The sequence below is a fragment of the Eublepharis macularius genome, chromosome 1, assembly GCF_028583425.1.
Source record: "Eublepharis macularius isolate TG4126 chromosome 1, MPM_Emac_v1.0, whole genome shotgun sequence".
Classification (NCBI taxonomy): Eukaryota; Metazoa; Chordata; class Lepidosauria; order Squamata; family Eublepharidae; genus Eublepharis; species Eublepharis macularius.
In genome coordinates, this window is record NC_072790.1 from 203,314,679 (window position 1) to 203,337,541 (window position 22,863).

The window sequence follows — 22,863 nt, forward strand, 5'->3', positions numbered from 1 at the left end:
CTGCCCCATCCCCTGGCAACTAGTGAAGGTTTCTGTCCCTGCCAGATATTTGGCAACATTTTTGATCATGCCACTGAAGGTCAGTGCAACGTGAGTGGAGACATACCACTGGCTCTGGAACCCTGCAGGCACGTGTAGGTTCAGGAGAACAGGGCCTCCTCTGGAAGGGCACCTGCAGGATGGAAGAAAGTACAAGAGCTGGTGGTGAGGACAGGGGGATAATCTCCGGATCGTCCATCACACACACAGCTGGCTATCTAGAGTAGTCTACATACTAACACTATGTACCTTTTAAAGCGGTAATTTGAGAAATTATGGGAGCACACCTAAGCAGGTCTACTCAGAAAATAAAACAGACATGGTCAGGGGGGACATTTTTATGAAGGAAATATAGTAGAATAATGGGATGGTTCAAGAGGGTGCTTGTAAGCATATTGCACTATATATTGTATGTATTATCTGGCTTTTACCACAATATCTTCTGATTTGTTCTCTGCATTGTGTATGCACATCATAGTGGTCACAGAGGTCTCCAGTTCAGATCAGAGGCCAAGAAGAGTGGTTGTGCCATAACACAATCACCTTGTCCCCACACGCCCATCAGTCTCAGAAAGATAAAAATACACACACCTGTCTGTATCCCCCTTCCCCAGTCCTGTGTTATAGAATTATTTCCACCCTCGTGTATTTTGCATCAGGTGTCAGCATAGACTTTCTGGTCCTTTCTGTTTGCTGTTTTACTTCAAAACATCTGCTGGTGGACAGTGCATGTCTTTTACTGAGTAACAAGATGCTCGGACGGAACCCCACAAGTTACTGCTAATCCCACAAATGCGGCGGGGGGGGGGGGATACAGGCAGGCAAGTGTGTTTTTATCTTTGTAGGACTAATCGTGTATGTGTGTGGGGGAGTGAAGAATGCTTTTAGTTTGCTTGGAAGCCTGAAGGATTCTAGAGACCATGAGAATGTTCCTCTGTTTTCTTTTCTGACATCCTCAGACTGCTTGAATTAATAACAACAATAACATTTAATCTATATACTGCCCTTAAGGACAACTTAACTCCCACTCAGAGTGGTTTCCAAAGTATGTTACTATTATCTCCACAACAATCACCCTGTGAGGTGGGTGGGGCTGAGAGAGCTCTGGAAGAGCTGTGACTGACCCAAAGTCACCCAGCTGGCTTCAAGCAGAGGAGTGGGGGAATCAAACCCGGTTCTCCAGATAAAGAGTCCTGCCACTTTTAACCATTATGCCAAATTGCTTACTGTATCATGAATATATATATATTTAATTTTTTTAAATAGTGAATGTATTCATCAAGATCAGTATGTTAAAGAGCTGTGCACAAATGGATAATCTGTTTTCCAGTTCAGTCCCATTCATGCATTTCCCCTATTTTACAGTGCAGATTGTAATAATATAGAGGTTAAGATATTGGTTTTCACATACTCCTTATTTTACAGGTGGAAAACTAGACATTTGGTACCTGACCTGCAAGTTATGGGGCCTGTGTGTCCATCCATACATCTAAAAACCAGCAGGGGGAGGAGAAACAATGAAAAGGGGTAGTTAAGCAGCCCTCCTTGGTGTGTCATTTCTTGCCTACACACCCTTTCCCTGGCCATTCTTTAAACATTCAGCAGAGACCCAGGTTTCCTGATGTGGATCTCTGCCAATGCCCAGCTTGGGGCCTGGAGGCATAGACCACGTCATGTTCCTTTCCTCCAAACTATCAATGTTTTCATCCTCAAAACCGGTAGTGAGGAACGTGAACTCTCTGGGCAAAGAGAATGCCAGATCAGTGGCAATTTTTCATTCACAGAGGCAGCAGACCTCTGAATACCAGCGCAGGAAGGCAGCAGCCTGGAAGGGCTTGGCCTCTGTGCCTTCTTTGTTTGGCCCTCCAGAGCAGCTGGTTGGCCACTGCGTGAACAGGTTGATGGACAAGGCGGACCACTGGTCTGATCCAGCAGACTCTTCTTAGGTGTTCTTATGAGGAACTGGCCTAGATTTGGGATTCCTGTTTCTGGCACAGAAACTTAGTCCAAACCCTGCTTACCTGGCTGAAACCTAATATGAAATCTTGCATCCCACTGAGAATCAGGCACATGAGAATCCGCCGATGCAGACAAGGGCTGCAGGAAGAGGCGTTTGCTGCGGCAAGGGGTTGCTTCCGTTAGGGGTGTCTGGAGTAAAGAAGGTTGGAATTCAGACTCTGATATGTCAAAGCTGCCTGCTGATCCCAGCTCAGAACCGGACAGGTTCAAGCTGCCATTGTCCAGGAGGTTGTTTAGGATAGTTGTGATGATTTCTTCATCCACAGAAATATCTTCCATCCCATCTAGAGCTCTGTGAGTCCCCTGGTCCTGCCTAAGTCCCATCTGAGAGTTCTCAAGAGGCTGAGAAGGCCACAGGGGAACGCTGGGAAGAATATCCTGGGGTATCTGCTTTGTGTACTGAGAGAACATTTCAGCCAAGGAGTGGATTTGATCAGCCAACACACTGACAGCCCATCTGTCTGGGTCAGAACCTGTATCCATTGCTGGGAACGCTTCTGATGGTGGAGGTAATGGAGAAAAGTCTGCAGAAGGGCTGCTGGCAGGAGAAAATGTACTGTCTGGGGAGCAGAGAGCACAAGGGCTCCAGGAGGGCAGCTTCTTGGCTCTGTCTGTGCAGGAGAGATTCTTTCGCCAATCAGCAAGGAAAAGAGAAGATCCAGTTTCTTGCGGGGGATGCAAGTTGGCTGAATTGTGGGTAGGGAAACTGGTTGGAAATGGAGGCTGGTGGGGAGCTGGGAGCATTTTCTCTGCACAAGCATCAAGAATCTGGCAGTGATTGAACTTGAGTGTCCCATCCGTGGGCATCACTGGCTCTTGAGGGAAAATGCTAATTCCATTTGGCTGTGTCTGCTGTTCTGTTACTCTGGTACAGTGTCCCGGAGTAGCTGGGGGGGATGTTGCAGGCGATGGCTTTTGGCTCTGGATATGCAGGGCTTCTTCCGCACTGTGGATTGGAACAAGCAGTAGAAGTTATTTTCCCAAAGAATGCTACACATTTTTGTTTAGACTGTGATGCACTACTTGTGAGTGACTCTTGTTAATAAATGACAGAAGGCAGAACAATTGAAACTTAAAAAAAAAACTAATATAAATTTTATCCCTTGTGGGGTTTACATTCAAATTGTAGGCATAAGACAAGAAAAAGCAAATCTGATGAGTGGTTGCTAGTTAGACTCAAGAATACTGCTCTTGATAGTCCAAAGGTCTGATTCAACATAAGGCAGTTTTATGTATTCTAGCAACAATTGAAGCATAACCTGTGTGGATGGCCTCAAACTGTTTTTAAATTGAACTGTCCTGCCCCCCAAGGAATTCTAGAAATTGTAGTTTTGTCTGTGTAATGGTATTTCTCTGTTTAAAATCCCTGGCCTCTAGGGACCACTATAATCTCCCTTTCACAGAAATCCAAGGATTCTGTAAAATGAACCATGGAAGTGAGTTGTTTCATTTTTAACAAACGTCCAAATAATATATGGGTTAAATTACACTGTTATCACTTGTATGTCCTGATCAGAGGTGCATATGGGAAGGGGGGGGGGGGAATTTGTCCCCAAGAACATACCCAAACAAGAAATTTCCACATCAGAAGTTCTGTCCAGGCAGTAACTACTCACCACACCAGCACAAAAACTACATTAATAAGTGTTGTGCATGTCCTACTATGCTCTAGTTTTTGCATGATCTAATAAGTGAATTCTCCTGCATCCTCTGGCCCATCTCTCTGTGTGTTTTGTTAACATTGGCAATATTGCCATTGATAAAAATGATCCCTTTGCATTTGGCTGACTTCAGAAGAGAACCAAAAGAATTTCTATATATAGGGTTGCCTGTTTTTGACAGAGAAAGTATGATTTTGATAAGTTCTTGACAGAGAAACATTCCATTGTTATGCCTTCCCCTGTTGCAATTTTGGGAAGAATCTACGCTTTATTTCTTTCTGTGGCAGAGCTTTAAAAAAGACAGAATAGACTTCAGTGCTAGATCCTAGTAACATTCTTTTCAAGGTCTTCCAAGAGGCTCACAATCCAGATCATATGTATAGTTTTAAATCCCCCAGTGTAGCAATGACTTCCTTTGCCTCCCCTGTTTTTTTCTATCTGTCCCCTCTCCTGTCAGCTCTGCAGCACCCAGAATCTTGTTCATTACAGTAGATGGAAAAAAGGGAACAAATGACGGGATCAAGAAAGGAAGAGGTTGGACAAACTGCAGCTGTTTCTTCTCTAGTTGCTCTGGAAAATTTACAACTACCCCCACACACAACACATCTTTACAGCTCAAAGGATTTAATACTGGACCTACGGCCTGTGGACCTCTTCCTTCTTGCCCTTATCTGGCAGACTGCACGGTAGTAACTAGTATCCCAAGGATAACCTACACAAGGAACTTAAAGACTGGTGGTTCTACCTGAGGATATGGTTGGTGCAAATGACCAGTTCTGCCTTTCCATTGTCTCTCGATGCAATGACTTCCACCCAAGCCCAGCTCAGATCCTTGCAGAGCACACGGACTACAGCATGCTGATTACGTTTCTCAAAGCCATGTACTGAAATGACAAAAATGATAAATAATCTGAGCTCCCTCAGGATGATCCAACAACTGTGTCATCCAACACAGGAAATTCAACTAAATTCAGGCAAATAGAACACCTAAAAAAATAATGGAACCCAAGCAACATAAAATAGTCCTACTGTTTTATATTCACAGATAGGCCAACCGTTGGGGAGGGCTGTGCCTCAGTGAAAGAGCCTTTGCTTTGCATGCAGAAGGTCCCAGGTTCAATACTTGGCAACTCCAGTTAAAAAGACCAGGCAGAAGGGGATGTGAAAGATCTTGACCTGAGGTCCTGAAGAGCCACTATCTGTCTGAGCAGACAATACTGAGCCTGATGACCAATGGTCTGGTTCCGTATAAGGCAGCTTTATGTACTGAAGGTCAACTCAAGCAATCAGTCAGACTTCGATTTTTGTGCATTTTTAATAATAATAGTGTTTATACAAACTGTTCCTTAAGTACTCAGAGCATTTACAGACATTATCTCAGCATTCTTCACAATGCCTCAGTAGGACAGGTCAGCAATATTATCCAGATAAATCCTCAGTCTTATAAAACAAGGCTCAGCACTATTGGCTTGCCTCAGATCATCTTCTGAGTTTGTGGCAGAGCAGAAATTTGACCCAATGATCTCTAGCTCCGTTATGCTATACTGGTTCTAGATTACCACAGCTACCACTACGGTAACATTTGTACTATGCTGACAGTATATTGGGTGCTGTACACAGAATGCAGATACATTGCAGAGCTCTACAGTCTATATTGGTAGAGCCTGGTGTGGAGGGTGAGATTCATCGACAATACTCTCAGTAACTACTAGCCATGGTAACTAAAGAGATCCTCCACATTCAGAGGCAATACAGCTCCAAATACCAGTATCAGGGAAGGCCTTGGTTTCAATGCCCTGTTGTTGTGCCCCCCCCCCCAGAGTAAGTGGTTGACCACTGCATGAGACAGGATGCTGGACTAGATGGACGACTGGTCTGGTCCAGCAGGGCTCTTCTTATGTTCTTACATTTTTATCAGGGACTCATAAATAAGGGAATGAGGAAAGGGAGAGTCCAGTAGTAGTTAGGGCAATTATTACAGAGTGATTGAGGAAAATACCTGGCATAAGAGTTTAGTTTTATGTCACAATATAAATCCTATATAATTTTAAGGCATCTGTAACAAGGTCAGTCAGCTACAGGACCGCAGCCATCTGGGACCAGGAGAACTGCAGCCTGCAGGGAGTCAGGAATTGTTGGTAGAAGGGAGAAAGTGTCCAGACAGCATTGAGAAGTTGGCCTCAGGAGGAACAGCTTGTGAATGATGACCCCGAGCCTAAGCAGGGCCAGTAGAGATCAGCAGGAGCAGCAGCTGGGAAAGAGTGGAGCAGTAAGGCAGGTAGGACAGGTTACTGGTGGAAAGAGGCTTTAAAGCAGCAGCAAGAGGATCCTCAGGGTGCAGCCTGAGGAAGAAGAGGAATTTGAGGACAAGTTGCAGGAGGGGCACTGTCAACCACTTCCTTGCCTTGACTGTATGAATCCCTGAATAAGCATCTGCCATCAAACTGATTGGTGAGGATGACACATTCTTGGTGGAGAAAAGGGGCCCTAGCTTCCAAGCCCTTGCCTTGCCTACCAAGGGGGACCTGAGCTCTAGAATACCTGCCACAGCAGTTCATATATATTACCTCAACTACATGTATAACAAAAGTAGGTCAACCCTATTGTGGTTATGGTGGGGGCTGAGAGAACTGTGACTTACCTGAAACTGTCTGGTAAATTTCTAGTCAAGGTAAGAGGCGGACTTGGTTCACACTCTTACAATATGGGGTGTGGTCCCTTTAAAACCTTCACTGTGTCCATCTCTGCCATAGTATAATTGTGTGATCTTCCCTGAACTTTTGGATCTAATGCAACATATTCCTTCCTGATCCTATTCAAGGCACCACACTCACCCAGGGCCCTGTGCAGCTCTGCAGCTCTGCAAACATCTTCAGGATGCAGGAGGCTGTACCAAGACTGGTTGATCAGTTCTTCTTTGTGATAACCAAGATGGTAAATAACACTGAAGAAAGAAAAAGCATAAAGGGACTGAGTCAACAATGGAGTGGGAAGCACAACACATATGCAACAATTGCATATTCCCTGCAAGAAAAACCATTATCTTGATTCTAGGATAAGGCTGCCAACTTTTTTAGGTTTTCTTTTCCTGTGCCTTTAACAGCAAGTCTACCTGCAAATATTAGCAGATCACTCCTTTCATGCTATGTTTGTATAGTTGGTACCTATATCCACAATTACCCTCTTAATTGCCTACACAGCAAGTTTCTAACCTTTCAGAAACCTCTGTAATCTTCATATCCAGTGTGTGCTGGGTGTGGAATGACAGCTTCTGGGAAATATGATCTCCGTCTTCAGGCAGATGTGCAACCGGTGTGCAAAAAGCAACAAAAGTCAAAATGGGAGATGAGGAAGTCAATTGCTGGTCAAGTGATATAAATCTGCCCCTCAAGGCCACAGAACAGCTCTGTCCATATCTTGCCCGCAAGGCTCTTGAGGTGCGCATTTCAGTGATGACCTCAATTTCTGCAAAAAACAAAACCAAACCAAAATCAAGATGTTTGTAACTTAGAGACAGATTGAATTTTATGAGGCCCAATCTGGGATCTTCCCCAGTAAAGTATAAGGATGCTTCATTTCATTTATTAATAGGTGCATCTGCTCACAGGCTTTTAGACACTATGGGGTTACGGGGAAATGCATGATTACATAAAATAGAGGTTTCAAGATAAAATACAAAACCAAACTTCCTATAGTCCCGAAAATTACAGTAACAGATTAACAACAAAGCTAAAATTATAAAATATTCTAAAGTGAAATAAAAGGTTAGGGTTCCAGAGTAATCATCAGCCTGGGTTTAAATAACTGTCTTGAAGCTTTAGGGTACATTACAGTAGAGGGATACTTTTATTTATTTACTTACATTATTTATAATTTGCCTTTGTCACTAAGCCTTAAGGTACGTTACAGAGTATAAATTTATTTATTAAACTTCTATTCTGTCCTCCCTGCAAGCGGGCTCAGGGCGGATCACATCATTTAAAAACAATAAACATAATTTCACAATATCCATAAACATTTCATTAAAAACACATTATAATTCACACTCAATAAATGAATGCAACCAAATGGCTGGGACATTCAATAAACAATACAATAGGGTACAGACTGCAGAAATTTGAAAAAAAAACCCAAGCAGAAATCCAATACAGAGCTGAAACGATGCTGAAACACAACATATTTGCAGGGTGGCACTTGCAGAAGGGCCTGTTCAGATAAAGCTGCCATGGCAGAGCACAGGGGGAGAGGTGGCCCCGTGGATATGAGGGACCAAGACCATGAAGCGCTTTGTATGTGATTGGTAACTGATGGGTAGCCAATGGAGTGACTGCAGAATGAGAGTATGCTCCCTCTCTATAACTGCCAAGCTGTGGTGCTTTGCACCACAGCTGGTGTCTCCAAGTTGTCTTTGAGGGGATACCTGTGTAGAGGGCATTACAGAAGTCAAGTCTCGGTGTTACCATGGCATGGATCCAGGTGGCCAGATCAGCCATGTCTAGGCAGGGGTCATCTTCTGAGCTAGATTGTGTTTGAAGAAGGCCTTTTTTGCAGCTACATTAGGTTGTTTCTCTAGCAGCGGTGCTGGATCCAGTAAAAACCTAGACCTTTAACTGAGTCTGCAAGGGTTAGCTGAACCCCATCAAAAGTGGAGGGGGGGCATATCTGACCCGATATTAAATTTCTGTTCATTAATGAATTCCTTATGTGATCATTGGCAGGAAATTCAGATACACATTTCAATTTTTTTCCCTCAGTAGATAAAAATCTTTACATTGTATATTTTGTAATGTTTGAATGACAGCGGAGAAAAGAAACAGACCTTTAATAAGCAGGCACAGAAAAAAGTACCAAGTTCTAGAGATCAAATTATATTTTGATAAAGTGATTTTGATATAAATGTCACTTAAAACAATAAATAAGAACCATGTCATAGAACAAATGTACAAAATCTGAAGTCAATAAATAAGAACGAACACCGTGACATCAAGTGTTAATAGTACCTGTATCATTGAGTAATTCTAAGCAGGTCAACTCCGAATCCTAGTCAGGTCTATTCAGTAGGGCTTACTCCCAGCGATACGTTCTTATGCTTACATTGTTAATATAAATGGTCTAATATTTAATTGAGAGAATAAATACAACTTACAGTATCAGTGGTGAGAATAAACATATCCATGGGTCAAAATGGCACTACATGATTGATGGAAAGCTAGCCCAGTTTTGTTTTGTTTTTTTAAAAAAACAATTCTTCCTCTACAATTCTCCTCCTGGAAAAAAAGTCCTGTCCCTTTAATAAAGGCTTAATCAAATGTTATTTACCAGGTTATGTTATTTACAGGGTGGGAAGGTGGCATGGTACAGCACGATCTTGTCAGATCTCGGAAGCTAAGCGTCAGTATTTGGATGGGTGACCACCAAGGAAGAATCTGCTGAGGAAGGCAATGGCAAACCACCTCTGCTTCTCCGCTTGCTGTGGTCACCATAGGTCAGTTGCCAGTTGCCATAGGTCAGTTGACAACATGCACATGCATGCACTCACACATACCTTATTTATAGCTGTGCCATAAATGCGCATGCCCATTTCCCCACATCAAACTTCTATTAAAGAGACAAAGCATTTTTTCCCCAGGCCTGTTGGTAAGCCTATAGAAACCATATATAAAGACTTCCTAGATCAACTGCTGTATGTGTGTTGTCCACCTGTAATATTGTGTGACTATTAAAATTAAAAGATGTATTTCTCCCAAATCCATGAAAAATATATAAATGAATGTCATGAATTGGGAGTTAAATCAATCAGCTCCTCACTCTTGCAAAAGAGGCTGAAGGTCCCCAGTGCCTTATCTGCAGCTCTTAATTTGTGAATTCTCTCCAAAGTCACGTCAAAAGTGCATTCAAATTTGAATGAAAACCTCATTCTCTACCACAGATATACCAATTTCTGCCTTGTAGCTCTACCTTTGCAACAGCAGCTCAGGGATTTGCAGCAATTAGCAAATGCTTCTTGTAACCTCATGAAAGGTTGCCTAATGATTTCTGTACATTATCAAATTTTGATTGAGAGAATAAACACAATTTAGAAGGTCAATGGTGAGAATAAACAACATGTCCGCTGGTCAAAATGACACGATAGGTACATGGTTGATGGAAAGCTGGCCCAAATCTTTTTCAAACAATTCTTTCTTTGGAGTTGAAGGTCTATGTGCAGATCAGGATAGCTTTAATCTCCTTTTATGACTTATATCCATGTTCTCTTTACTAATCCAACTTCTCCCCTAAAAAAAAAAATCCAACTTTTGCATTCAGATTGTTGACCTAGATTGAGATTTCAGAACTGCCTCCTTCAAACTTTTGTTATCCATTACTGTGAGCTAGCATAAGTTATTTCTTGAAACAGAAACAAGAAACTGCTTCAGGCAAAGGATTAACATGTTGTGAGTGGGAATTTTGGCTGTGCTTAAGAGAAAAACAATGCTGGAAGTTATTTACAGTGTCTTTGAAGGTTTTGCTTTTTACGTTTTTTGTACATAAGGCTTCATTTTGTGCAAAATGTTCAAGTAACTTTATTGCCCTGGTTGCAGTTGGAATCTCCCCTCTGCAGAAATCACTAACTTAGAAATAATGATGTATCTCCCCCGTTAGCACTAGGCTAGCAAACTGGCCTGGAGAAAAAATGTCCTGTCCCTTTAGTAGGGGCGTAATGTGTGGAAACAGGCAGATGAAGGTTTAACAGTATGGACGTAAAGAATATCACCAGGTAAGTAACATCCCTTTAAGCTTCTGTTAAAAGAACAAAATATTTTTCTGCAGGTCTTTTGGGAATCCTGTTCATATCCTCACCAGTGCCTGGGTGCTGCTGAGCAAAGCAGAGCTTCTCCTGCATGGTCCTGCTTGCAGCGCCGTTCAAAAGGTCAAAGATGGAGTCACCGTGGGCTAAGAGTTCTACCTGCAAACAGAGTACAAGCAAGTTTCACTTCCTTTTCTGAATGGTAAATTGTTTAAAATGTGCAGCATTGCATTAAAACTGCAGTCATGAGAGCCAGAAATGTTTTTAAAATAAAACCTGGCACCCTCAAAGTTCTAACAAAAACATTAGTAGAAAACAGTTGTCTACCCCTATTTGATTCACCTATACATCACAGCATTTTCATGCCACCTGTTCTCAGCAGAAGTGTATTGCATGCATTTTAGGGGTAGAAGCCATCGCTGTTCTGATGCTATAACATATCTTCACATTATTTTTGACATGTCTAAGCTTGATGTGCATGCAGATAAAATGGCAAAGTTTGTTGGCTCACATCTGTTAACATGCTATGCTTACCACAGAGAAACCAAGGAAATTGGAGACATTCTCAGAGATGTAAGCCAATTTGCCATATGCATTGAGAGCGAGGATAAACCCTGGGAGAGAAAGCAGCAGTTCTGGATCTACTACTGCAGCAGCAGGGGCTCCTCCCATCCAATCTCGTGAACCTGAGGAAAGAAGAACATAGCAGAATGGTTCCATTTGTACATGTAGCAGAACAAGAGCACCTACTCAGCAATGAGACACAAAACGACTTGCTGGCACACTGCCATTTCGTCGAACGAATAGGAGAGGGAGCTACCTGCCTCACCAAAAGAGCTCACACTGAGGGAGGCTCCACAATCTACATAGCTGTGACTATCATTGTGGGTACACTGCTGTTCTACTGTGCATGGATCTGGGAATCCTAATTGTACTAGGGCTTTCCCAGCGTATAACTGCACTTTATATGTTTGCTGCATGAAACATCATCATAAAATAGTATGCCCACAGGCAGGGCTTCTTTTCAGCTGGAACGCGGTGGAATGGAGTTCCGGAACATCTTGAACATGGTCACATGGCTGGCGGCCCAGCCTAAACTCCCCTCTGTCTGGAGATCAGGGGGCGGGGCCACCAGCCATGTGACCATTTTCTTTGAGGGCAACCCACTGAGTTCCACCACCTCTTTTCCCAGAAAAAAAGCCCTGCCCACAGGAACAACATCTGCTACATAAACTGTATCACTATCTTGGTTAAAGACTGGTTAAATAGTGGATTACAGAATGAGATGAGAATATAAAGGGGGGAACAAGTATAAAATAAACTTCACAGCCCTTTCAGTTTCCAAACAAGGCCATTGTTGGAGGGGGGGGGCATGAACACTGCAGGTATAAAGCGGAGATGTGAGTTTTAGATTCTCAGCTTTTGTGTATGGCAGGTTGGGCACAGCACACTTTGTGGAAAGGAGAGGGAGGCTGTTTCCACATGGATGTTTTCCTTCTCTTGGGCTTCCTTACAGCAGCTCTGTTTTTAAGACCATCAACACTGCAACACACTCCGTTTGTCTTGTTTCAGTATTTTCACCCACTTTGTTTCTAGAGCTAATTGGGATGGGCAGGGGTGGGGCCTCAAATGGGACATATTTTAATTTTTTGGCATTTGATAAGTTTGGAAACTTCTTTTTATATGCATCCCAATTGGGTCAAAATATGATGCACATGCTCAGTGTAAATTTAAAAAATTTAAATTGTCTCTTTTTCCATGGTGCCTTATTTGTTTTCATGTGTTATCATTTTTATTTGTATTATGGCAAACAGTCTCAAAAGCTGGAAGTAGGCTTGGCAGTTTCCCACTGGCTGTGGGGTGGGAGGAGGTTTCCTACTGTGGAGCAGGAGGGATATACCTGTGCAAAATGGGGGGGGGGGGTGCGATGGGGGGGTGCTAGATTTTCACACACACTGGCACAGTGATGTCACTTCTGGATTGCGCCATAAGTTATGTCATTGCACCAGTGATGTTGCTCACCTACCATCTCCTCTGGGTTGCCTGGCACTCTGTGGACCTCTGAAAGGGCCCTGATGTTTCCCAAACCTAGCTCAGTATTGTCTTCTTTGGAAAGGCTGCTGTCTCAGCATGTTTGTATACTGTGTGGAAGGGAAAATGTGCCTTTTTAAAAAAAAATTGGTCCTACGCACAGTGGCACCATTTTCCTTACCTTGGTGCACACAGCTGCCATGTCCACATCTGGAGGATATTTAAAAAACAAAACAAAACTATAATCTGTAATTGACAGATTACTATAGTTGAATAATATTATAATGATCTATTGCAACAATGTACCAATTCCCAGCTTTATTTTTTAAAAAGCCAATCACTAGTTCTTTTCCTTATGGAGTTATAAGGAAATACATACAAGTTGCACATTTCCCCCATTTAATCCCACAAGAAAAAGGGCTAGACTCTTAAAATTTTTTAATGAATGCTGGGAGCTAGTAGATCATGACAATAGGTCATTATAACATTTTTGTGCTGTGGTGATCTGTCAATTACCAATTTTTGTTAAAAGGCCCTTTGGGGAGGGGATGGCCTCCATGTGGGGCTGAAGCAAGGAAAACTGCCATGTGGGTGGTCTGTTAGCCCAGCAACTGCTTCTGCATTCACAGCAGCAAAAAGAACTACACGGAGAATCACTGCCATGGGCCACAAGTACTCAGGGCCTAACCAATTCATAGACTCCGCTTATTTCCCTCCTTCTAGTATCAAGATAATCCCACCTTTCCTTACTGCTTCCCATGACTAAAGGTACCTCAGACTTGACACCATGTTGTCTCATGATTCTGAGAATATATGCACACTGGAAGAATAATAGCTAGCTACTGTGCATAAGTTTCCCACGTGGACACTTTTATGCTTTTCCCCAGATAAAGGTTTTTTAAAAAGCATAGGCACACAAAGCAGACACTGCAAATTTTTGTCACGCAGAAAATGTATTGTCAAACATCAATACCCAACATGTTTCAACAAATATGCCATCATCAAGGACAATGGGTCTGTACCTGCATGATACCCATATATTTACCCTATGGAGCAAACAGGTGCGCCAGAAAAGGGGGGGGGGCAATCAATGGTTATTTTTTAAAAAAACAACCCTTCTCACAGTCTATCTGTTGCGTTTTTATTTTGCCTTTCCTACAAGGAGCTCAAGGCAGCATTTATGATTCTCCCCACCTCTATTTTCCTTACGGCAACTCTGTGAGTTTCACTAGGCTAACAGAGAGAAGCCCTATTCATAAGTTACAGTGGCTGCATGTACAATCCATGTACAGTGTGCATATGATTTTTCTTTAGACACATGTTGAGTCATGATGACATGTACAACTTGAACATGGGTTTAACACATGTTGAGTCAAGACATGTTGAATCAAGACATGTACAACTTGAACATGTGATAAATCCCACATTTATCCATGTACTGGTCCCTGGTTTCATTTGTAAAGTAAACACATATTGGCTGTATCTTACAGGCATACATGTACATGCAGGATGTAAACATAATCACTGTAACTTGTGAACAAGATCTGGCTCAAGGTCTCATAACTAGTTTCATGGTGAAATGGAGATTTGAACTCAGATCTTCCTTGTATTAGTCCAATACACCAACGACTACACCATACTAGCTCTCGGGGCCATGGTCTCAATTCAGCTCAACAGCTATTTACAGAAATTTAAAAACACAAGAGAGCCAAACATGGATCTCCAGTGTCTCATCAAGCTGTATCGTAAGTAACACTAATATAGGGACTTAATGCTTATACTTATTGTGGGGGAAGAACATGAGCTAGAACAGCGGGAGAGAGTGGGATTGACTAGGTGAAGTGCTCCCTCGTGTTTAAGAGAAACATAGAGTTGGAAATGAACCCCAAGGGTCATCTAGTCCAACCCTCTGCACAATACAGGAAATTCACAGCTATTTCCCCCCCTAAGAGGAAGGCAAAAAAACTCCAAAAACAAAAAGAGTCCAGTAGCACCTTTAAGACTAACCAACTTTATTGTAGCATAAGCTTATGCTACAATAAAGTTGGTTAGTCTTAAAGGTGCTATTGGACTCTTTTTGTTTTTGCTACTACAGACTAACATGGCTAACTCCTCTGCAACAAAAAACTTCCAGAATCACTCACTAATCTAGCCCAGAGGAAAATTCCTTCCTAACCTCAACGTGGCAATCAGTATTACCCTGGGCGTATAAGAAAGGTAATGAGAGCCTAGCACCGGTTCATTCCTTTATGCACTCCCTCTCCTGATCTGAGTGCATTCCTATTGAGTCATAGAGCGGGACCACAACGCCTGACACAGGTTGGACACTAGTCAGCTTCCCTCAAGTTTTGATGGGAAATGTAGGCATCCTGGTCTTGCAGCTTGACTCTCTGACTGCTGCCCAATGGACTTTTCAACTGTCACTTGTCCAACATTCCGCCAAGCTGCCTACATTTCCCATCAAAACTTGAGGGAAGCTGGCAAGTGTCCAACCTGTGTCAGGCGTCACTTGTGGTCCCACTCATAGAATCATCAGAGAAATGAGGGGATTTGTCTGGGAAATGACTGCGTTTTAATGCTTTATGTAAAATGAGATTTTTGTGGCAAAATGTAAAAAAGGTTCGGTGCTGTGCTGATTTCAGCCAGCAGTTATATTCTCTGGCTTCAGATTTCCTGGAATAAAATAAAAGGGCAATTTTGTTGTGTTATTTCTCCCTTCATTTCCTCTTCTTTATCCTTCTCTTTATCTAAATTAGATTGTAAGCCTTTGAAAACATGCTCACCCACACACAAGCCATTTCTATACTGTCTTGTTGCCTATCCTGAGTCCAAGTCAAAATTCACCAAATGCCACTGATTATATCAATTCGGATTATCTTTCCAACTCACTACTTTTTTATTTTCAGTAATCAAAGCTATTATGGCAAATTCCTTTCTCTGCAGAGTCACTTGCGATGAGGTTGATTTAGGTCTCTACTTTTTTTTTTTTTGCCAAGCGAGTGCCTCCCTCTACGTTACAAATTAAAAGAGCACAACGTATTTCAGGCAGCACGTTGTTCAGAACAGAACATGCCCTTTTTGGCACGTAATTATGGAAGAGTGGTATCAAGGTCATTGCTTCTTTCCCTTTATAATATAATAATAAGGATGCTGCAGAGAGAAAAAATGCTGTAGTTTAGGGCGTGTTAGCTGTAGCACTGATCCTCCAGTGAGGGCATTTTAAAAGTAAAAGGGAAGAAAGGAAAATGTCTTCAGGTAAAAGACACCTTTGGGGGAAGAAAGCGTGAAGGATAATGTGCTTGGATTGATCGGGCCAGCTGTCTCACACAATATGGCTGCTCTTTATGTCTGATACATGTCCCCTTCCATCAGAAATAAGAACTAGTTCAAACATGCCAGGCAGCACCTGGTATTGTCTTCACACAGGTATCTACCAACATGTTCAAGGGGGGAGGGAAGAGCTGGCATGAAAACATTCTCATGTTATATAATCTCCCTTCCTGTAGAAAGCTTAAACATCAGGGGAAAGGCTAGAGAGTCAGTCCTTAGAACCCATGTTGAAGCTGTACAGGCCCTAAAATTGTGTATTGTTAAGGTTGATTGGACTGCCTATAGCAAAAGGCTTGGTTCTTACCTGGAGGAAAGAGCTGAGCCTCTCGTATGTAGAGGCAGACCAGTGCCATGGTGTGAAGATATGAGAGGCGTTCCTTCTCTTGCACTGAGATGGGCAGCAGGGAGCGCAGATTCTGCAGCTCGGCATTGATCTGATCCCGGCGAGCCTTAGAAGCACCTTTAGTTGACCTACATAGACCAAGAGTTTGGAGATGTGAGTCAGCTAGTCAACCTGCTCATTGTATTTCCACTTCCTCAAAACTTTTCTCTTTCTACCACCATCAGATTCACACAACCATCTTCAGTTTTTGCATAACAAAGCAATCTTGTGATGCTAGTAGTCAATGTGAGGATGTATTGGCCTGTGACAGATAGGGGTTACTTTTATCTGATCAGGATAAGAGCTGTGGAGTTCTCATGCACTGAGCACCACTTCTTGACAGGTGGGCTGTAATAGTTGCTGGGAGTGCCTTTTTATGTGCACTTAGTATGGAGGTGCTGTGCCTTTCTAGACAGGTGGATCTTGCCACGTGGATGCTTCAGTAATTTTCATGTTTGGTTACTACAATGCACTCTACATGGAGCTGCCCTTGAAGATAACTCAGAAGCTTCAACCAGAGGAAAGTGCAGGTTTTTTCCCCTTATTATGGGCTGGATGCAGACTAAATCTTCTGATAATGGAAGGCACTTGTGCCAGTGGGACAGAATTTTCCTGATTCTCCTCCTTCCACTGCAGCCTATTGATCTGCCCAAAATGCTGCTCCTGGAGGACAGGATTCTCAGGAACGGCATGAGAAGCAAATTGGGATCTGCATCAGAAAGGGGGAAATTGACAGAAATTACATCTCCCCTTCTGTTAGTGGTCCAGCGCAGGAGCCGTCCCATGCCTGGCACAATGACATCACTTCCAGGAGTGACGTTGTTGTGCCCTCTGGGAGTGCACGCACCGTGCGTGTTCCCAGGGTGCCTGCTGGTGGCGGACAACCTCCGGGGGCTTGCCACCTCCTGCTGATCACTGGTGGATTGGCGGGCAAGGGTGCAAACCCCTGGGAGTTTGCCTGCCACTGGCGAGAACCTGGAAACCCCAGTGCTGTCATTTATTGACCAGTAAATCCACAAGCCTCCCCCCTCAACCCTCCAACTGGAAAAGATAATTTAGGAGAAGGTTCTATCTACCGAGGGGGTCTGCTGGGTTACATATGTGGGGGGGGGATGCGGCATCCCTGTTTGGGTGCCATTTCCCTCCCTTTATATAACCCAGCAGAACCCTGACTACAGCTGCACAATACTTGTACTGAAGCTTTCCGTGTGATTGGATCTATCACCAAAGTTAACAGTTTTCATACCTTACATCTATTTGTGGAGAGACCAACATAAAAAAAGAGGGTTTTCATAGCCTCCACATGGAGGCTCTAATATGTGAATAATTCCTTAGATTGGGAATCCTGAATTCAGTTTGAGAATGGAACCCGTTCCTTACATCCTTTTTCTGATCGTAAAGTTTTGTTCAATGCAAAAGCCTATTAATGAATGAAAAAATTGCTTTGGCCATTTTGTATTTTGCTACTTTTGCAGCTAACAATGCAGCAATGGATTATATTCCTGGTTGGCAGTTAATTTTTTTAAATAAGGGCAGATTTGAGGGAGGGTTTGAAGGGCCAATAGTATTGGCCCTACAGAGTTATTTGCTCCCACACAAGTCAATGCACAGACAAAAGGAGCTTTAATTCCCCCCTCTACCAACTGTGAATAGCAATGGAAGTTTTGGCAGAGTTCTCCACTTGCCTAGCTCAGCTGCTCATTCCCGTTTGCTTTTCTCTTGGCTTGCATAGAGGAGTAAATAGCTGAGGTGCCTGAAGGGAGAACTCTGCCAATTGTCAATTGCTGTTCATGCTGTTCAATTGCCGTCCACGAGGGGGTTATGCCTCCTGATACCTCAGCTGAGATGGAAGAAAGATGACTGCTTATGTTTGGGGCCTGATGTGAAGTTCCTGGGGGCTAGCCAGATGAGTCCCTGGGTCAACAACTGCCTTTCCTTGGTCTATTCAGAGTAGGTCACCAAATGAACAAAAAGGCTTGCCCACCTTTTTCTGCTTTATGCAACTGGGGCTTTTTTCTTCAGTAATCAGGAATTAAGAGAGCCTGGGACCCATGTTTTTCTACAACAGCAGGGTCTTCTCTCAATTATAACCAGTTCATTTACTCTCCTGCATAAAGAACTAAAGGCAACAGCCTGGAATTTTCGCTGACCTAGAAGTTCAGGGAAGGAAGTTCAGTGTAAAACAAGACAAAACTAAATAAGGTCACCAGATCTACATGAGGCCCCTGTGCCTGTAACAGTTGCGTCAAAGAGGGAATTTCTGTTAGCATTCATGCAGGGAAAGAAGCACAAACTGCATCAGATCCCCCTCTCCTATACAAAGATAGCCACTTTGAAACTAAATTCATTGAAGAGCAGCCCTTGTCTAGAGCCAAAGGAGCTTTCTTTCTTTCTTTTTGACATGTTTAATTTTTTTAGCTTCTGATTTTGTGGTTTGGTTCTCCCCTCATCATTATTTCTCTTTGCAAAGTAATTCCAGGAAGATTTTAAAAATAGGAAATTAATAAAAATAAAATAGCAACAAAAATACCAAGAGACAGAAAGAACAGACAGATCTGAGAGGATTGAGTGTAGCAGAAATTTGGCACAAAAATTCAATGTGTACCATGGAATTGTATGTGATAGTTCCCATGACAACAGCCATGCAGCTCAGTGAGGCATTAAAGACTGCACGGGGGAGCAAGTTGGGTGGCATGGGACATAAGTCAGCACTCCCTTCTCTTAAATCTGGGAACTTACATGGCTAAAATTAGTGACACACAAACTGAGCATTTCAGCAGTCAGTTTAAAAGAGCTCAACAAGGATAAAGGCCAACGGAAGTACAGGTATGCTTGAACTAACGTTCTGATTTTGCACCATTGCAGTTTATTTAAATACTTCACTGGATTATGGATCAGGCTATGATTACAATTTATTTAGATTGTAAAGTCGTGGATCCAAGCAGGATGATCTTTTGAATCTCTGTATTCTTTACATACAGCATAGTCTGGGTACATTTACATATATCGATGATGATGCGGAAGCCCAGAATCCTGCCTAAATAATTAACTTTCTCCCCTGAGGGTATTCCCTATGATGATCACTAGGGGGCTGTCCCTCCACATGTATCTGACACAGTATTTTGGGTGCACCAGTCAGAGAGCATTAATTTCAGCATAGCGCTAATCATGTTTATTCAGCTGTCAATCCTACTGTATTCAATTAGTTCAGAATTGCAACCTAAGGCTTTAATTTAAGATGGGGAGCCAAAGAAGGGAGAGGAGCTTATGTTAGTATTACCAAAGATTAAAAAATTGCTTTTTGGCTCACTGAGGATGACATCTGCACTACACTAGCAATCCTTTCTCATGCATTGTAGGGATGTTGTACATGCGAACCCAGCTCTTCCAAGTAAAATCAAACTGGGGTCATGTGGCACCTTAAAGATTAATTGATTTATCGAAGCATAAGCTTTCATGGGCTAGAGACTGCTTCATTAGAAGCATGAAGCAAAATGTAGGAATTTGCATGAAACCTATGTGCCCATCATATGTGAATTCTATACTTAACAGTGCGATCCTAAGAAAATTATGCCCTCCTAAGCCCACTGATTTCAGTGAATTTAGAAGGGTGTAACTTTGCTTAGGACTGCACTGTTAGAAAACCTAGAGAAGAATCATCAAAACTTATTGTCTAAACATGGACTTCACATGACTTCTTACATAGAATTGACATTCTATAGACATCACAAAGTAAAGTAGACATTACTCTAATGCAGAAATAGCAAAGGCATGTGACTTTCCTATACACATGAACCAGTGTGAAAGTCAGTCGTGAAAGTCAATGTATTTGTAAATAAAATAGATTTATGATTGTACAAGGCTTGACATTACCCATTTGTGCTGGAGCAAGCTAGAGGAGAGTTTGATTATCCAGAGTGTAATGCTGCTGCTGTTGTCTTAAAATTCATATTGTTGAATAGTTTCCCTTGAGAAAGAATATTGAAGTTTGAAATGGGAAATAAATAAACCCTTCTTCCATCCATTGGTTTCCCCCCCTTTCTGGTTATGATTATTTATGAATACCTTTTTAGGGATGACCCTGGGCACACTTAAGCAGCCACAGTACCGTTTCCGACAGATGGTCATTGCCTGTTCTGAAAATCCTTAAAGGAAGGAGACCTTAAAACTCTCACGTTGCAATTCTACCTGAAAGGTTCCTTTAATGTGCCACCATCGTTGTTTTCCTGGAAATAGATAGGTTCACCACTTCAGCACAGCTGGATTTAAGGATAAAGTAGGAAAGCTATACCTTAAGTCCTCACCAGTATGAGGGGCCTCAAAATAAGAAAAAGCAAATTAAATCACCCCCAGGCTGAGACCAAGCATGCTGCCAACAGCACAGGCAGCCAAGGGATATTTCCATGTTCAGTGTCCTTTATGTGAGAATAATCTAGTATTATTTTTATCATATGGGCCTCTTAAGAGAACAGCTTAAGGCCTGATCCATTCATAATCCTGCCCTGGCGTGGGCTTAGGCTGTGCAAACATTTGCCATCTCAGTGATTCATCGGTCGGCATCAGACCAGTCTCTGTCAGATGAGGCACTTCCGCAGGCGACACAGGCCTGGCTTGCCATTGGCTAAGGGACTCCAGTCTGCTCCCTGCTCTACTATTGGCATCTACATGCAGTTACATTTCTCTGTCCCAGAAGAGGAAGCAATTGCTTTGCAGATGCTCTGGAACAGCTGTGCTAACTCTGAAATATTGTTATGAACTAATAGTCTTTACTCACTGGACATCAAAATCTGCCCGTAAAAGAGATGTCAGCAGCACTGTCCCAGAAATAGTACAGTCCACCGGAGAGAGTGTTGGTTTAGAAGTAAGAGATCCTTATTTTTAAATCCCTGCTCAGCCCAATCTAGTAACATGGCTGCATTGAAGATGGGATTTAAAAAATGAAAAGAGGGATAGAAGTCCCCTCCTATCACACTTACTCACTTGCAGGAAGCAAGAAGAGCAGGGGGTGGGGGCTTAGGGTTACCAGCTCCAAATTGGGAAATTCCTGGAGATTTTGGAGGTGGGCCTTGGTGAAGTCAAGATATGGGGAAGGACCTCAGCAAGGTGTAATGCCATAGAATCCAGCCTCCAAAGCAGCCGTTTTCTCCAGGGGAACCCATCCCTGTGGCCTGGAGATTAGTTGTGATTCTGGCAGGCAACCCTATTACTGACTAGCTGTGGGCTGGAGACTTTTTTCAAGTGCTTTTCCAGTGGCTACCCTAAGCCCAAAAGGTCATGTAGGCTAGCCTTCACTTTCCCAGTATTCTTCAGCCACCATGTCATTCTCACAGAGTGTGCTTCTTCTATTTTCCTCCTTCTCTACCTCTAGTCTCTATAATCCTTAAATGTCCTGTCTAATGTGATCTCCCCCTAGTCAGCCTTTTAGACCTTTCCCTGCCCCATGGAGTTTCTCCTGACATAGGACCTGTATGAAGGCCACACTGCCTACAGTTCCTGTTTGCAGAAGGTGGAACTTTGCCACATTTGAAGTGTCCCCCCAAATACTGCATGTGGTTGCCTGTACTGTAGTTCATACCTAATTATAGCAAAGGCAAGATACAGAGGGGCTTCTGCTGGTCTTGATTTTACACACAAGGGTGGTCTTAGCCAATGGGCAATGGAGGTCAGCTGCCCCAGACGCCATGCTGGGAGGTGACAGCTTATGGCCCTGCCCACCTCCCATGGAAGGGGTGAAAAGAAGAAGAGCAGGATCCTTCTACTGCTGCTTCCATCTGCCCTGTCTGGGGCTTGGGTGGCTGGTTACTGGAAGCAGTGGATCCCATCAGCCATGAACAGGGCAACAGCCATGCCTTGTTTGGCCCTGTTGGAGGGTCCCTGGCAGGGGTCCCTGGCAGGTGAATGGCAGTGATTATGGAGCACTATCCTGAACTTTTGTCCAGGGCCTCTCTGAATCATTAAGCCTGTCCCTGGTTACACATGCAAGGGAATGAAGTGGCAGTGACTGGAGGTGAAAGAATGAATTACAGTACTTCAAACTGCAGTGGGAGGACCAAGGAATGCTCTCCTTTGTTAAAAATTCCTTGCAAACAGAAGACAAGAACAGCAAGCAAAGAAAATAGGTAAAACCTTTCCCTGTCCTGCTTGTTTTCTAAGTGCATGGGATTTTAAAATGAAGGCACGTTCAAGTGGAATCCACTACTTGCTGTCTGTGGAGCAATACTACAGCTACCTCATTTTCCTGCAGTGGGAACCAAGATCTACACTGCAATCCCTTACAAAATTACTCCAGTCTATGCACGTTGAAATCAGTAGACGTAGACTGGAGTATCTCCACATTGGAATGCACTGTGAACCGCTGTAGTTCAACTTCAATAAGCTGGTGTCGAATTTGCAGCTAACATCTTGGCCTAGCTAAGAAAGAAAATTAGAGCAATTGAGGACCATCTGAAACACATTCTTGTTCCTCTTGTGTGGACTATAGGGAAAGTGAGCAGGTTCCTTTTTTACCTGAAAGTCTTTGGGGCCCTGGACTCCCACCTGCAGGCAGATGTACACCTGGAGTTGCAGTTCTCTATCTTGATTGGCCTGCTGCAGCTTTCACATAAGATGGCCAT

General features: G+C 43.0%; 1 protein-coding gene across 1 annotated transcript; it reads right to left on the reverse strand.

Annotated features, from left to right (window-relative positions):
• Positions 1 to 140: 140 nt before the first annotated feature.
• Positions 141 to 22,863, reverse strand: LOC129333980 (neuronal PAS domain-containing protein 4-like). Its single transcript, XM_054985940.1, has 9 exons — positions 22,757 to 22,863; positions 16,172 to 16,338; positions 11,041 to 11,192; positions 10,560 to 10,665; positions 6,932 to 7,184; positions 6,554 to 6,663; positions 4,465 to 4,603; positions 2,061 to 3,004; positions 141 to 172 (listed from the first exon to the last, which is right to left on the reverse strand). Exons 1-9 carry the CDS (start codon positions 22,861 to 22,863, stop codon positions 141 to 143), a joined length of 2,010 nt encoding a protein of 669 aa, XP_054841915.1.